The 16,367-nt window shown below is 44.8% G+C and overlaps 2 protein-coding genes across 4 annotated transcripts; both read right to left on the bottom strand.

The window, feature by feature from the left end:
- Window positions 1-112: 112 nt before the first annotated feature.
- depdc4 (DEP domain containing 4) lies at window positions 113-4,034 on the bottom strand. Of its 2 annotated transcripts, none has more exons than XM_061761971.1 (9): window positions 3,842-4,034; window positions 2,983-3,376; window positions 2,690-2,823; window positions 2,433-2,622; window positions 2,135-2,361; window positions 1,296-1,438; window positions 1,103-1,228; window positions 959-1,037; window positions 113-885 (listed from the first exon to the last, which is right to left on the bottom strand). In XM_061761971.1, exons 1-9 carry the CDS (start codon window positions 3,918-3,920, stop codon window positions 689-691), a joined length of 1,569 nt encoding a protein of 522 aa, XP_061617955.1. In that variant the 5' UTR covers window positions 3,921-4,034; the 3' UTR covers window positions 113-688. The 2 variants fall into 2 exon arrangements, with proteins under 2 accessions (XP_061617955.1, XP_061617954.1); XM_061761970.1 differs by having other exon boundaries at window positions 2,983-3,379; window positions 3,842-4,018.
- Window positions 4,035-5,519: 1,485 nt separating this feature from the next.
- Window positions 5,520-16,169, bottom strand: epyc (epiphycan). 2 transcript variants are annotated; one of them, XM_061762761.1, is made up of 10 exons: window positions 15,927-16,169; window positions 12,307-12,496; window positions 9,710-9,869; window positions 8,824-9,489; window positions 8,460-8,654; window positions 8,086-8,205; window positions 7,768-7,926; window positions 7,491-7,693; window positions 7,315-7,410; window positions 5,520-6,354 (listed from the first exon to the last, which is right to left on the bottom strand). In XM_061762761.1, exons 2-10 carry the CDS (start codon window positions 12,487-12,489, stop codon window positions 6,184-6,186), a joined length of 1,953 nt encoding a protein of 650 aa, XP_061618745.1. In that variant the 5' UTR covers window positions 12,490-12,496; window positions 15,927-16,169; the 3' UTR covers window positions 5,520-6,183. The 2 variants fall into 2 exon arrangements, with proteins under 2 accessions (XP_061618745.1, XP_061618744.1); XM_061762760.1 differs by lacking the exons at window positions 12,307-12,496; window positions 15,927-16,169 and having other exon boundaries at window positions 9,710-10,569.
- Window positions 16,170-16,367: the final 198 nt, after the last annotated feature.

The following is a 16,367-nucleotide window of genomic DNA, read 5'->3' as shown; positions in this document are numbered from 1 at the left end:
CACTATTTTGCAATCACAAATATGAATATGTACATAAAAAAAACAATTTAATAAAATATATGTATTAGATACAGTAAAAACGAATAATTAATGGTCACACAAGAAGGTATATAAACTTAATGATCAACAATTTAATTTAAAATGAGCAGTTTAACGAGGGTTTGACAAACGTCACCATTTCGCAATCACAAATGCAATTTAATATTTACGGTCACTGTTTCGCAATCACAAATTAAGATATAATTTTTAGTAATTATATAGACAAACTTAAAAATACATGTATTTTATACTTCAAACTTGATAGCTGATGGTCATAGAAGTGATCAGCAATTTAATTAAAGATGACCATATTTCATCGTAACATCAAAAATTACATGTACATGACAGCCCCCCTCCCCACAAATGTACCATTCGATAAGTGGAATAAAGTGCGTTTTAAAATGGTTCCAGTGCACAAAACTAGTGGGCTTCAATCTATCTTTCAATCATGCACATTATTACATGATGCAAGTGCGCAGAGGCTTATTTCATTATTTACCGACACATCAACTTGATTGAAATCGCTTATAAAAACAACAGCAACGGTAATAAGCCCTCTGGAATTTGACAAACAATCAACAACAATCACTAAAAATATTACAATTACAAAGTATCAACTCCCATCGAGACAAATCCACTTGTGTTGCGTTCAGATGGTGCTGCAGAGATGCTGGAAGAAGACCACCGGGTGATGCTTCTCAAACCGCTTGAGGCGCCTCCTCTTCTCCCTGCCGCTCACGGAAGACGAGGCCACGTGGAGGAGGAGGCGCTTGAGGCTCTCGTGCGTGGCGTGGTCGCGCCGCTTGCGGTATTCCTGCGGCGTCACCTGCTCGCAGAAGGCGATCGCTGCAGCGAGGGAACCAAACCAAGGCGTCAATGATCGTACCTAATGAAGTGTCCCATCACAATGAACTCTTACTGGCGATGGAGTCGGCATCTTTGCCCTCCCGCATGCTCCTCAGCGTCCTGTGTACAGCTTCGATGAGGGATGTAGGAGTCTAAAAGCATGACAAGTCACTTTTAAATATGACTTTTGTGAACATATGTAATACACAGACATTACCTTAAAGAGGTCTGAGTGGTTGTCCACGAGAAACTGCATCAGGGTCTCGCTCTGAGCTCTCGTCAGTTCAGCACTGTGGACGACGGCCTTCTGGAAAGCGCGGCACACCACGGTGCGGTTGTCCGTCTGGAAGAAAAACACACCGCTGAGCGCTGGGATTGCGCTACTGTGTTTGTTTTGTGCGGCAAGTTACTTGTTTTTGGAGGCGGCAGGCGCGAGGGCCGGCCGCCGCCGCCATGAAGGCCAGGAGACGGCGGAGCTCGTCCCGCGTGCTCGACTGCAGCAGGTGCAGGCACAGCTGAGAGGCTCGGATGGCGCGGCGCACCATCGCTTCTTCTGCAAGGAAACCAGTCAAAATATCATATTATAAGATTATATTGATCGTTTAAGGAAGAAAATCTGCTAATTATAACATTTAAAAATATATAGCTATGTTTGAATTTTTATTTTGACACATTTCTTTCTTTCTTTCCAAATATATTTCAATTTAAAAATCTAAAATACAAAAGTTATGATTTGTTTACAATTTTGTTAAATAGATTACAAGAATTAAGTTCAGTAAAACAAAATAAATAAAATAAACAAAATACTGTTCAGCATCCGTGGGTCTCTTCAAAAAGTGTAATATCAATTTGAGTTAATAGTCATTATTACAAATAGTAACACAATATGAAACAATAAAAAGAGCCATTCAGTAAAATGAAGAAAGTAATTTCCAGAGAAGGCAAACTCAGGAGGAGGACAATTATGTGCTGTAATCTGTCTTTTTGTTTTTTTGGGGAGCTAGTATATATATATATATATATGTATATATATATATATATATATATATACACACACACACACTAAAATATATTTGATCATTTTTTGTACTATTTTCAAATATTTCATGTTGCATGATGAGACTAACACAAATTTTGTGAATCCAAAAACATACGATAGAATTAAAATTCTCCTTCAGGAATGATGATACATAATATTAAAAGATATAATGATAATGTTTCCTTCAGTGGTATCAGCGTTTGTGCTTACCGAGCATCTTGAGAACGCCGACGAGCACGTCCAGGTAGCGCCCCGAGAGCAGCGGTGCCTTTTCCCTCCCGTCGTAGTGCTTGGCGATAGCGTCAAAGAGAAGTCGCTTTGCTCGCGCTGATGGCTCGGCGCCATCGTGTCGCCGGAGGTGCTCCCCGGCTGCTACGATCAGCCGGTCGGGGAGGAACTCCAGGCAGTCGGCGGCGGCTGAAAGCCACCCGTCCCACCTGAGGACGTGGAGTCAGTACATTAAAAAAATACAAATAAATGATGGGGAAGAAGCATGAGAGGACCTCACTGGGGAAGGTTGAGGACGTCTGGCAGCTCTCTCTCCAGGCACGTGTTGGGAATCACCAGGTCCTGCAGTGGAGCCCTCCCGGCCCGATCGTGCACCCTGGCAGGAGACGCCAGGATGCCATCCAGCACGGGCAGCTCCATCGTCTGCAGCAGCTGCACCAGCGCCAGCTGCTTCCACACCTCGTCCACCGCTGCGAGGGGACAGCGGAGCCACTCGTTTGACTTCACGAGGACAAAGCGACTCTCTCAGGGACTGACCTGTCTGAGGCAGGAAGGAGGACGTGGTCGAAGGCGGGGACGGCCGCAGGTTGATGGACCTCAGGAGCCTCTCCACCTTCTTGTCAGGTGGTCCCACAGCGAGAGGATTGGAGATTGTATGCACGTCATTCAACCTGCATGAAAAAATACTTTGAGCCATTCAGAACTCACTATGGGAATTCCCTGCATATTTCTGGTTCACCAATTACTCGCGATCTTATCTTTTGCGATTCGCGTCAAGGCTCGGTGTCTATGCCACGTGAACAGCGAAGGATTACTACAGCTTCTGTAACCTGGAGTGCTTGTTCCTCTTCATCTTCCCTTCCTCCTCAGTGTCGCTATTACAATCCTGCACCTTGGACTCCGAGAAGCGGTACAGGCTGCCGCCACCATCCTCAAATGTCACCTCCTTGTCTCGGCAAAAGAGCTTGGCGCCCACCGGTTCAAACACCCTGGCTTCCATCAGGGCCTGGCAGAGCCGGGCGGCCGTGAGGCGCGACACCTCGCCACCGTGAAAGGCGGCGTTCTGCATCAGGTAACTCAGCACGGCGTCCACCGCGTCCGAGCCGGCGAAGCTGTCGGCGTGGACGCGCAGATGCCTCCGGCGGCGACGCACCTCCACCTGGGTGTGCAGGGCGTGGATGATGTTGTGCCACAGCTGGGTGGCACCAAAAGGACCAGAGATACCTGCTAACATAGAGATTGATACGGAAATTAAAGAAGTACAGTCAGTAAAAAAATGGATAGTACATATTTCAATACGCATATTGACTGTACATAATGTACAGTATAACATTAATACACAATGTCCAGGAAGTATTTAAGAGGTTTACAAATGTAGAGACCTCTAAATATATATATATATATATATATATATATTTATTTATTTTTTATCATTTGACCTTGACAAAACCCCTCATTAGGTGGTTTGTGGCTGAATCAACTCTTAATATACGAAGCTGAATGTATGTCTATTAACTTGGATATAAGAGACCGAATCCTTTATTTTTTTCTGGACAATAACGAAATACTAATCCGCCATATTATTTTGACACTTCCTTGGTCGGCAAAAAATAAAATTATCTCAGTAAAGGCTGAAGTAAAGCTCCTGAGTATTTAAAGTATTCATCTTTGACAACATCAAAACCTTACCATGAGAGTGCAAATTGTCACGAAAACTTCGCGTTTGGCTGTTAAGTCGTCGAAACCGCGGCGTCAAATCAACCGCCATCCTGGTCAAATATGTGACGTCATTACATTTCTTCTTGGTCGTCGAAGCGTGGAGAGCACACTGCTGCCACTCTCAGGCATCACTGCGCACTACATCATATTAAATTTAGACTACTTGCCACACTAATTACTGTGGCATCATTAAAACAAACATGATATAATAAATATACCTAAAAAATAAAATATATTTTTTGTTATTAGCTTTGAATGTTAGCTAAAATCATAACACAACAAAAAAATATATATTTTTTTGTGTGTCGTTGTCACGTTCCGCGCCGCAAGGTGGCGGTATTGAGCTAAATACCCATTTGGCACCACAAAGAAAACCATCGTCAGCCCGGTCGTTAACGCGTTTGAGTTCACAATGACCTGAAGAAGAACTTTGGACCCCTCGGAAGCAAACAGTTTCGTGTACACAAGTACCACATATGAAACAGTTAATGCCGCGCATCTGATTTACACATTTAAGTTTGATTATTACAAAGAAAAGAAGAAAAAAAAAAGAAAATGTCTCCATGTTGTTGTGACAATGGCCACCTACGGAGCACGCTGCGTGTTCATGTTTGGATTTTGCTAACACCACTTGCTTTTGAAATGTCTTCTTTAAAAATATGCATAAAAATGCTTTAAAAGTATACAACAATGGCAAGGCAATCGTAACTTCCGGTAGCTGTTCAACTTCCGTGTTATGAATTGTGCTGCGTTCAAGGCTCTTCGTAAATCTGATATTCTATACGTGCAGTGCTTTATAGTCATTATTTTTTATTTTAGTGAGTTTAGAGGAAATCGAAGAGCTTGTGAAGCTAAGGGTATCAAATAATTATCTCTTCTCTGGGAAGAGAAATACTTCCATCTGGGGATGGAGGGCCAAACTGAACCACCGTCAAGCTTCCAAAAATATTTGGCCTCTCTTCACTCTGATGGACGACGCCATGGAGGGCAGACTGGAAGGCAGTGCCCCGGTCTTGGAAATCTGTGCCAAGGATACAATCTCTTTCTTGCCCAGATCATCTTTCCGGCTGAAGTGGCGAACGTAGGAATGGAAATCGAGGTGATGGTGAAGCAGAAGAGGAGGATGATGGTGATGGGACGGAAGGTAGCCAGGAGTTCAAGATGAGGCGAAAGAGGGAAAAGTGGGCCATGGAGCTGGAGCGCATGGCCCTACAACGAGAGGGAGATCGCCATCCTCGACCGGGACCGAGCCCTGATGGAGCGGGAGAGGATGCTGATGGAGCGGGAGAAAGAGATGGTGGCCAATGACCAAGATGCTGTCAACAGGGAGCGTCTGGCGTTGGAGAGACGGAAAGCCGCGTTGGCTGGGGAACATCCCGCGTCCCAAGAGACCACCAAGGACCCTGGCTGAAAGGACAGGACTGACTGATTCCTGGACTCATAGATAGTTTTTTATTGGGAATAAATCTAGACCTTTTTGGAGCAAAACTGACATGCCGTGGTCTTGTTAAATTAAAAGTAGGGACTACTTTGTTTAAATAATAATCAATAATAATAATAAAAAAATCCTTTTTTTTTTGGAAGAGGTCTTCAGAGCAACTTTATTCACTCATGTGGTTATTCCATACAGAGCACACAGTAGCAACCTGTTAGCATTGTTCTGAACCACAACCCTTCTCCCCAAATCATGAACAATAGTCTTTAGAATAAGATATTGTGCACAGTTAATCACTTTTTCACGACACCTAAATCTTCACTGTATATATATTTTTATATTACAGTACAGACTTTACAACAAGTGCTTGTTTAAAATGCGTCTTTTATTGCATTAGATACTCAAAATCTCACCTTTCATTGAGCTCCGGCCTTCAATAAGTTTACATTTCCAAGAGATTTATTTAATATTTATATTTCATCTTTACAAAAAAAACATCTTTAAACAAAAATTGACCTGTTGTGAGCAAACACCAGACAGAAACATTCAGTTGAGGGTGGACTTTAACTCCAAAATCAAGTTGCGGAATAGTTCTGCTTTTGTTGTTAGTGTGTGTGTGTGTGTGTTTGTGTTTGTGTGTGTGTGTGTGTGTGTGCGTGCGCGCTACAATGGTGTGCATGTGCATGGCACGCATTTATGGAATCGTGGATATCCACGCAGAGTGGTAGCTCTCCGCAAAATAGTGTATCTCAGCAGCGCGTGGAAGGCCGCCGAAAGACGATTGTCCGCACGCCCCGTGCACGTATTGGGTCGATATTTACAGGGACGCGTGGTGGCGGTCACTGCGTTTGGGGGTGTATGTGTGTGCGTATGTGTTTTAGATGAGGTCGCCGACCGGGATGCGGGGCAGGCAGATGTACGCCTGCGGGGTTCGGCTCAGGTTGATGGGGTTGCCGTCCAGACGGATGTCCTCCAATGCATTGCGGATGTAGTTGAAATCGTGCAGGTTGCAGAAGGTGTCCTCGTGCATTGTCTGAATGTTGTTACGCTGTGGAAGGATCGAGAAAATGTGAGTGGGTATGTTCTTTAAAGGTGGATTCCAACTGGCAAGCTACTGTAAGGATCTCAGGAAGGACCACTGCAGTCCTGCATTTTAGCAACTGGGTATTAGAAAGAAACATCCTACCAGTGTCACAAGAGTCAACAATACCCAAGAACTTGTAATGTTCCAGGTAAGCTACGATCCCGTCCATTTTTTGTACCACTTATCCAGTTCAGGGTCGCTGAGAGCTTGAGCCTACCAAAACTGATTTCCAGCAAAAGGCTGACTGACTACACCATAGACTGGTCGCCGGGCAGAACAGAACAAAACTGCAATGCTGCTTGCAAGGAAATGCGATTAGTCAACCATTATACTATCAGTAACTCAAGTACCACGACCACCCCTTTCCTTATAAAGGTAGTTGTTAGAGCCTGATATGCACCGGTGATCTCCGGTTGCCCGGTGTTCTCAGCTGTCACTCAAATGTCTGTAGTGTAAGCCAGAGGCTAAATAATGTGTGCCGCTGTGTTTAAAAAAGCGATCTAGCAAGCTACGACGCCTCTCCTCGGACTAGCGAGCTAGTGGGCTAGCCACTGATGGAATGATGGTGCACAGTAGCCTACTTATATAGTGGGGGAGGGGCATCTCATACCAGAAAGCCCGAGTGCGTACTTGGACTTAGTTTTAGCCATGCCCAAAAAAATCCAGACAACTGAAATGGTGAAAAATAGTTTAACAATTCAGTTTTAAATTGTTCTCAGTCTTTGGACATGTTTTCAGCACTTATCATCAAACATATTTAATGTACAATATTTAGAAACAAATCCGGAAAATCACTACACAGTCTTTTAGAATCCTGGTATTCCCGCTATAGTGCTTTCTTCCAACTCAGCTATCGAAGGCATGAAAACAGCCATAGAACCAGAGAGCAGGTTCCTTCAAAACATGACCCTTCCAAGAACCTACCTGTAGATGTAAGGATCGTAGACTGTCTGGCATAGGGACAGGGATGTAGTCAATTTCGTTGTCCGTCAGGTACAGGTACAGCAGACCAGTCATGTCCTGGATTCCACAAGAGATGTTTGAAGGTTGATTTACAAAGGACTAATTGATACTATTAATTCTCAGATTGATAAACACACCTTGAAGGCTTCTTTCAGAATACCCTTGGAATCAATGTTATTGTGGCTGGCGTCGATTAGGGTCATGGTCTCCGGCAGGGCGGGCATCTGTGAGAGGTGATTTTCTCGAATGACCAGCTCCTCAAGCTCCGGCAGACCCAAAAGCGCCGTGCTGTCAATGGACGAGATGGCGTTGGACGTCAAGTCGATCCTCTTCAGCTTGTCTGGAAAGTAATGAGACCAACGCTGTCAGCTCTTTGCATCAGCAGATCACACCAACACCGGACGTGAAACATACTCATGGAGGCAAAGTCAGACTTGTTGATCTTGGTGATCCTGTTGTAGCGGGCGTAGAAGTGAGTGGTGTCTTTGGGCAGAGGTGGTACGCTGTCCAGCTTCAAGTCATCACAGTAGACCGAACCACCAAGACACGTACACAGCAAGCAAGTGGGCATACCTGAAGGACACAAGGAAAGGAAACATGGGGAAGTGAGGGAACATAATAGTAAGAGCTAGAATGCATCTTCTAGAATAGCGATGTGACCATGGTTTGCTTTCAAATACATTTGGAACTTGGCTTCCTTATATATATATTTTTTTGCCATTCCTTGCTCACCTTTTGTGTCAACCTCAGGTTCTTCGGGTTCCTCGGGCTCTGGTAGGCCAGAGCCCAGTGTCGTTTCTACACCACCAGTACCCTCCTGAGGGGTCTCTTGTGTTGGAAGCAGCCCCTCCTCTTGTTAGAGACAAGATTAGGCGTTGAGGAAACAGGTTAGAAGAGCATGGACGTGAACCACAAGTCTGGCAATCAGTGGGAAACAGTTTGCCGCAGTAGTTAGCAGTGTTACCAAGAATGTTTTTGTTGCATTTAACAATCGTTAAATGGAAGTCATTTTCGAGTGTTAGTAAGCAGAGATACTCCACTGGAACCACCATTAACAAATCAAAATGCCCTTTGTTATATGTCTTGGATCTAGATTATATACTGACCTTTATCAGTGTCAGGAATCAGAATTATTTCAAGCTCCTCAGGTTCTCCAGAGGCAGAGACACCAGAAGTTCCAGAGACCTCTACGTCTCCAGACACTCCAAGATCCCCTGAGGTTCCTGAAACTCCAGAGAAATCCCCAGAAGTACCCGATGCCTCTTGTGGGATAGTTGTAGGAATGAGAGATATTTCCACCTCTTTTTTGAGCCAAGGTGATGTTGTTAGGAGAAACATTAGGAGGGTGAGATGTGGGATGGAGATTCAATCAAATCGTTAACCAATCGTTCGCTCACATTTAACAACAAAGAGCAGGTTAGGGTGACAGAGGTTACGAGTAACACAGTGACGAGTCTTAAAAGTACTAACCTCCAGGTAATAATGTTATCCCTGACTCCCCAGACTCATCGGTGTCCCCAGAAACCCCAGAGCCTCCAGAGGCACCTGAGGTCAGGAGATCTCCCGAGAACCCAGAACCAGACTGGTCCCCAGACCCTCCGGAGCCGAAAGGGAGTTCAGTGGCGATACCAAGCCCCCCAGATCCTAATTCGATTAGAACTCCAGAACCTCCGGAGCCAAAGTCCTCAGAGGTTCCAGAAGCTGTGGATCCCATGGTATCCCCAGATATCAAGAGATCTCCAGATCCTGAAATATCTCCAGATATCAAGAGATCCCCGGACACAGAAATATCCCCGGATATCAGGAAATCCCCTGATTCATGGATATCCCCAGAAATCAGGAGGTCTCCAGATCCAGAGACCTCCTCAGATCCAGAGAGTTCCCCTGATATCAAGAAATTAACATCCCCGGACATCAAGAACTCCCCTGATCCTCCGGAGCTGCTCAGGATCTCCTCAGAAGCCCCGGAGATGAAGACAATATCACCGGAACCCCCAGAGGCACCGGAGACCAGTGGGTCCCCTGAGCCTCCTGACCCAGAAACCCCAGAGGCACCTGAGGCACCAGACCCCACCGAGCCCCCAAAATCCCCGGAGACATGAAGGATGTCAATGGGCGTCAGACGCAGCTCCACCTCTTGTTAGAGACAAGATTAGGTATTAAAAGACACACAACAAACAGTACACATTTAACCATTAACAGCTAGTTAAATGGAACACATGCACAAAGAAAAGATGCAGACAACCCAAATATATTAGTTGTTGCTGTTGAAGGGCAATGCTGCTTGCACAACTCCAAGACCCTCCAAAAATTTCAAGTGACTTCCCGTTTGTGACGGGATTGAGCTGTTTCAGACCTTTCTGTGTGTCTGGGCCCATCAGAACGCCGGACCCCCCTGAGCCCTGAGGGATGAGCTGGGGCTTTAGGGGCAATTCCTCCTCCTCCTCTTGCTCTTCCAGTGAGGCCTCAGGCATTGGGTAGTTGTAGTCGGGTGGGGCCAGGGTGCCAATCTCTATCTGAGAAGACAATAGCCCTGAGACCTGAATGCCAAGCGTTATAATCAAACTCATCTCGTTTAAACCCATAACTGGGGATACAAAAAAAAAACACACAATAACTTCCATTTTCATGTCCTGTCCTATTACAGAATCTGGAGTAAAGTGCAAGTGGCACACTACAATTGCCCGTGGGCTCAGGATCCACCACCAGATAGCAGCAGAGACTCCCTCTACTCTCCACACTCTAAATCTCATTAACTTTCAAGTCAATACTGATGGTTCCACACCCCTTGTCACTGAAATAAGGACAAACGAATATCATATTAAGCTGAAATCTCGTATGTATGCACTTTGTTTGATATAAACATGGAAATTCACAGTATTATTCGGCACAACCCTGCAGTTCAAGCCTCCTCCAGTTGGTGGCAATGAACCCTCACACACCACACAGCACAGGTAATACCTGAGACTTTGTTAAACATGCAGTTAAAGGCCCACTCTATGGTCCTTGTGGAACCAAGACACACATGGTAGCTGCACAAATCCATATTTTGCAAAACATTTCAAACCTATGTCGTAGCAAATTTCTAGCAATACAACAGAGTGAAGTTCTGTAGGAACTTTGAGGAGGTCTTTCCCGAAGCTAATAAGTCATTAATAGGAGCAATTAAGAGATGTCCCAATGTTTTAGAGTTTTTGCAGGATGACAGTGTGGGATGCAACAAGGTAGGCCTTTGAAAGCACTAACTCCTCCCCCCCCCCCCCCCCCCCCCCCCCCCCCCGTGCCTTCACCCACCATCCTTTCCCCAAAACAAACATATTCACCCATGGGGGAAGAAGAGGCGAAAAGCTGGCAAGCAGACGTGCAGTAAAAACAGCATGGTAATACTGACGCTCAATGTAAGCGTGGAGTCAAAGCCAAACAGTATGTCGCTGCCCCACAACATAGTTTAATAGTCACTGGATGCATTCAGCCAGGGAGACGCTACACTCGTTTTAAAAATACTTAATATCATGCACATGCAATATTTGTGGCTTCCATAGCAGACAAAGTCTCTGAGCTTTCCAAAATAAAGTTTCCATGGGTGGACCAACAAGACAAACACAAAGCTAATACTCCTGGTTTGTCTTCGCATAACTTGTACATTTTTTTTTAACAGGAAAATTACAAGGCATATTGTTGCATATTCTATTGCAAGACAAAAGCAATATGACACGATATGACCCTCGCCGTTAATATTTTGTTGCTATTCCAAGCCTTCCCTGCACAAAAGCTGAGTAAAGAGTTCAAATTGTATAATTGTAGGCAGTGAAAAAGACCAAGTTTGCTCCAGTTACATCGCCGATGAGCCTTTTCTCCTCCTTGAGAAGAGAGCAGATAAATCGCAACTCACACACACACACACACACACATACACACACACACACACACACACACACACACAAAGCTTGGAAGTGGAAAGTCAAGACTCAGCATTCCAGAGGCATGGAGCTCATCCTCATGCTTCATTATTCCCTTGACAACTGATGCACATGGACAAAATCTGCTGGAAAAACTCACATGTAGATCCACTTGTAGATATACTTCGATAATTACATATTTAGCTTTACTATATGTGCATAGCAGCATGTTTTTCTTGGCGTTTTCTCTGAAGCAAAATGGTAATTTTGTGGGAGGGGAAGGGGGACTTACCGACCAGGTTTCAGGATTTTCCCAAATACTATATTTCTGGATGTGTAGCCTCTTCTAAGAGCTGATTTTTTTAAATTATTTTTTGGGGTCATTATATTAGCCCATCACATTCTGGAGTAAGTCCATTTCCATATTAGTCCACAAGCATGAGCCCATTTCCCTTGATTTAACATTGCGCCTTTTCTGCAAATGACTTTCTTCCCTGTTTCTGATACGATGGTCTCACACTCATTGGTTTTTGTTACCTGTTGCATATGCTTAGGTGGGGAATGGGGGACTAAATGTCATTTTTAAACTCGTTGACATGGTAGTTAGTCTCCAGGCTTAAAGTCGCCCCCTTAGACTTCCCAGTTGCCTTGAAACTTGTCTTTCCGCAGCCTACATTCACATGATAGATGGAAGCACATGCCCCGCAGGCCTGCCACATCAGACGGCTGGAGCTGAGCTAAACCAGTTGTGGAATCCCGTTTTTTGGGGGAGAAAACTTCAGATGAGCGGGAAGAAGCAGCCTTCATTGTTGCTTATTACAACGGCCAATCGCTGTCTTGAATTCATTCATTTAGTCAGTGTTAATCTGCCAACTTGGAGATGCATCCAGACTTTAGAAGGAGTTTCGTCCCGCTGACCTGTTCCAAAAAAAGACTCATCTGCACTGTGAATGTGATTTGTCGCGATTGGAAGAAAACCTTTTGTAGCTGGGTAAACAGGAATTCTCAATTCTGCCGTATCGACGGTACCGTCGGGCCCCCGCTTTCGGCTCACCTCGGGATCCTCGATGGTAGGCCCGTCCTCGTAGTCGTACTCCTGGTTTTCTGAGTTGACGTCTTCCACGTCATAGTTGCCGTCGTCGTACGAGTCCAGGTCGGCTTGCCGGGAAAACCGGGGGTTGGCCACCACCGCTTTGAGGACGAGCAGTCCCAGCACCAGTCGCATGAGGGTCTTCATCGTTGGCCTTTGGGACGCAGAGAAAAAGTCTATGTTATATAAGTGTAGTTAGCAGGGCTTGACATTTATTTTATTTATTCTTTTTTTTTTTTTTTTACTAGCCACTGTGGCTACTCTTTCCCAGAGTTATTAGCCACCCTCAAATCTCATCACAAAAGACAAATCTCATTGGAAGTCTGAATATACTTGCATAATAGTGGTCATGGGGGGACTCCAGTCAAACGACTTGACTCGAGTTGCCAGTTTTATGACTTGCGATATGGCTTGCCAAATACTTAAGACTTCACTTGACTTTAGACTTGGTAGCCAAGAGACTTGATTTGACAAGTCATCTCGTTAAGAGTTGGAAATCTGCATTTGAATTAAGACAGTTTGCCTTTTTTTGTTGTTGAAAGAAATAAACATTTTGGGGGGTTATTCGCAGCTACCTGGCAACACAGTCTGCATTGTTGTGCACCTGCCAGTGTGATGTAGCCACCCGCATCAACAACTATGGAAGGAGCTCCAAAGATAAAGTTTGGATTCCAGGATTATGTCGTCGATGAAGTCTGCAAAAAGAGGGTGGCATACTGCATAGTTTGCCACTCACGCATTAAAGGCACAACAGCAACAACGACGTCGAACTTCGTCCGTCACTACAAAACTCACAAAGACAGGTAAGCTAGTTTAACAGTTTATGTGTACTCCAGAGCAGAAAGGAGCGTCTAAGATATAATACCACTCGCTGAATGCAGAAGAAGTGAAGCGGGTTAGCTAGCGTTCAGTTGTGGAGATGGAACAAAGTACACAGCATAGTTTGTTCAGAAATAAAGTTGAGTTTGAAATGCAATCAATTCAATCAATCAAAATAACAGTTTTTATTACCACGCCAATATATGTTGCAACTGGAGCAAGATTGTATGTTTTCTTTTGTCTTTACTGTACCAGAATAGACTCCTTCATGAACACTTTCAGTAACTGTAAACAAATTATAAGTCATGATCACAAGTCTCCTGTAGCCCTTTAATACTGCGCAACATTCACCTGGTATTGCATCATAACCATACGATACTACAAACCATGGGCTTACACGGCGTGATAATCGTCATTAACCTCGTTGAAAGATATTCAATGATGAGCAGTTAGCTTGAGGCGGCCATTTTGGCTCAACCACCACTAGTGTGTTACAATTCAGGGGTCAGGCCTGACCAAATCGGCCCAATGCGAGGGGCTTCTGTTTTGTGTGTGTGTGTGTGTGCAGGGCCAACTTTTACATGAACTTGTCGAAGGGGTGAGCCAAGTCAGAGCCAATTAAATTTTAGGGAGCAAATACCATTGACATAGGGGGGAAACTGTATACATTTTTTCGGTTAATATTAGGTTTGGCTTGGAAGCCACTGAAGAGCACACTTTTTGCTCCTATTTACTTTGGAAATCCTTGGTTCATGCTTGTTTGTGTCCCACTTGAATCTAAGGTGAGGCATTCGTGACTATCAGGAGATTAGCGTATGATAACAAGCTCTTAATTAGCTTGCATCGACACTAGAATGGGGATTTATTGGTGTGACAGGTGCAGCCAAGTCTCAGCATGCTCCAGGTAAAAAAAGCAAAACACGAAGAGTCCTCCAGGCCGGGGTAGAGAAACGGAGAGCAAGGGAGGAGGAAGGAGAAGAAGAGAAGAAGAAGAAAAAGAGAGAGAGAAACGTGGACAAGATGTTGGCCCTCAGGGTTAGACGGAGAGAGTGCAAAGCGGACAGACGAGAGGGAGGAGGGGTCCGGTTCAAGGCTCGCTCGACCCCTTGGCCCTTCACAGAGGGCCTTTATGAGGGCCTGGTCACTGCCTGTCTCAGCACTCAAACTCCAAATTCCACCGAGGTTTGTGGACAGGATGGCAGTCAGCTTTTGGGACTGCGAGGAAACGCACACACGTACACACACGCACAACCACACAACACACACACTTGGAAAGGCTCACAGATGCACACTGTCTCAGGGAGAGAGAGAGCGAGAGAGAGACGCCTCAAATGTTCTACATCCATAGCAAGACATAAGAATCTATGAAATCAAAGCACGATTACAATGGAGACGGAGGTGTGCTTTTATCGTGGCTACGACAAGTGCTTGCTTAGCCCAGCATCGGACATTCTTGAAATCCCATTTTCCCCGAAGAATCACACTATGGAGCCGCATCCCGCAAGCTTGCAGAGTGCAGAAAAACTATCGACATAAGTATGCTTAGCTCATTCATCCAAATCAACACCCCAAAGTCCAAAGAAAGTCAACCACATTCAAATCAACTCAAAAGCATCCTCACGTATCCGTCAGGGAGGTAAAAAAAAAACACACCCCAAACTTGTTATGCCAAATATGGCTTCGCTTTAGCGACAGGTTAGCCAGGGGAAGCTCGCATCCCCCCACATCGACATCCCAAACTCCAGTGAAAGTCAACCACAAGAAAGCCAATCCAAAAGATCCTCAAACATCACTCATGGACGTAAAAAAAAAAAAAACGAAAAAACACCCCGTCAAAGTCAAGGGAAACAGCCTCAGTTGAGAAATGGTAAGCCCGTGTAAGATCCCAAAGTGCAAAATAAGATCAACTAGAATTAAAACAAAAACATCCTCATACTACAGTCATGAATGCATCATAAAACCACCATTCAATCACCAAGGAAAGCAATTCCTTCACCTGTAGCATTCCCAAACTCAAGTGAATTCGCTAAAGTGCAATGAGGGCAATTGAGCAAGGGTAAGTTCAATCAAGATCTCAAAGTGAAAAGTAACATCAACCAGAATCATAAAACATCTTCATACATCCATCGCAAACGTTAGAAAACCCTCGTTCATTGCATCCCAATCAACAAGGATAAAATTCTTTACCTGCAGTTTTCCTAGAGTCAAGTGAATAAGTCAAAATGCAACCATGGCTTAGCTTTAAAGACAGGTGAGCAAGGGTAAGCCCATTCAAGATCCATAAGTGCAAAGAAATGTCAACCGCAATAAAAAAAAAAAACACATCCTCATACATCAACAGTGCATCCCAATCATCAGGGATAAGAATTTTCACCTGGTGCTTTTCCAAACTTAACCGAATTACTCAAAATGAGTGAGCAATGGTAACTCTTTATTCCCTTCAAACCAAGCTTCCAAAACCGCAAGGAATGAGCCACCAGAATCAAAAAACATCCTCATACAATCTGTCACCTGTTGCTTTCTCAAATCCAATCGCTAAGCGAATAGCCGAAGTGCAACTGTGGCTTAGACAGTTGAGTAAAGGTTAACTAATTGCACATCCAGTGTAAAAAGGTCATAAAACCACTATCCAATGTATCTCAATCATCAAGGAAAACAATCTGTCACCTGTAGCACCCCCAAACGTAATCCATGAGTCAATTAGGAACCACCTGTGCCCACCTCCCTCTCCTTATCGTGAAGATAGCAGCTGCAAGGACGCTTACCTGTGTCTCCCGCTCTCCCGAATGCTCCCTTCAGCCGTGATGGAGATGCTGAGGGCTTCGCGACTCGGCCAATGGCGAAGGGGTCGCGCAGAGGTGCTTCAATGAAGGCGGGGGGCGGGCGGCGAGGGGGGCTGGGTGTGTACCAACGTGTGTGTCCGGGTGTCACAAGTATCTATGGTGTCTGCATATGTAGGGTCTGAGAGACCTGAGTGCCCCTGCCGCTTACGTGTGAAGGTAGGCACTGAGGCTGATTGGACCGGAGCAGGTTGCTTTTGGTCACTTGCTTGGGGTGAGGGTAGTAGGGGGGCACCCACCCCTGCCCAAATACAAGCATATCACTACATACACACACTTAGACATCAAACACAAAGAACAAGAGAGCAGATGTCTAAGAGTGAAACCCCCCACCTGTAGATTTTTATCCTTTACGAGAGTATTCCT

Source organism: Phyllopteryx taeniolatus, chromosome 22, assembly GCF_024500385.1.
Source record: "Phyllopteryx taeniolatus isolate TA_2022b chromosome 22, UOR_Ptae_1.2, whole genome shotgun sequence".
In the NCBI taxonomy this organism is placed as follows: domain Eukaryota; kingdom Metazoa; phylum Chordata; class Actinopteri; order Syngnathiformes; family Syngnathidae; genus Phyllopteryx; species Phyllopteryx taeniolatus.
The sequence above is the reverse complement of the archived record's forward strand: the minus strand, read 5'-3'. Positions and strand labels throughout refer to the sequence as shown.

Coding starts and splice junctions, on each gene's coding strand:
- depdc4 (XM_061761970.1), bottom strand. CDS start 3,920: ATGGCGGTTGATTTGACGCCGCGGTTTCGACGACTTAACAGCCAAACG. Junction 1,439..2,134: donor CGGCGTTCTCAAGATGCTCG/GTAAGCACAAAC, acceptor GTTTCCTTGCAG/AAGAAGCGATGGTGCGCCGC. Junction 1,229..1,295: donor CCTGCCGCCTCCAAAAACAA/GTAACTTGCCGC, acceptor TTTTTCTTCCAG/ACGGACAACCGCACCGTGGT.
- epyc (XM_061762760.1), bottom strand. CDS start 10,106: ATGAGATTTAGAGTGTGGAGAGTAGAGGGAGTCTCTGCTGCTATCTGG. Junction 8,206..8,459: donor GATTCCTGACACTGATAAAG/GTCAGTATATAA, acceptor GTCTCTAACAAG/AGGAGGGGCTGCTTCCAACA. Junction 7,694..7,767: donor GTCTGACTTTGCCTCCATGA/GTATGTTTCACG, acceptor ATTACTTTCCAG/ACAAGCTGAAGAGGATCGAC.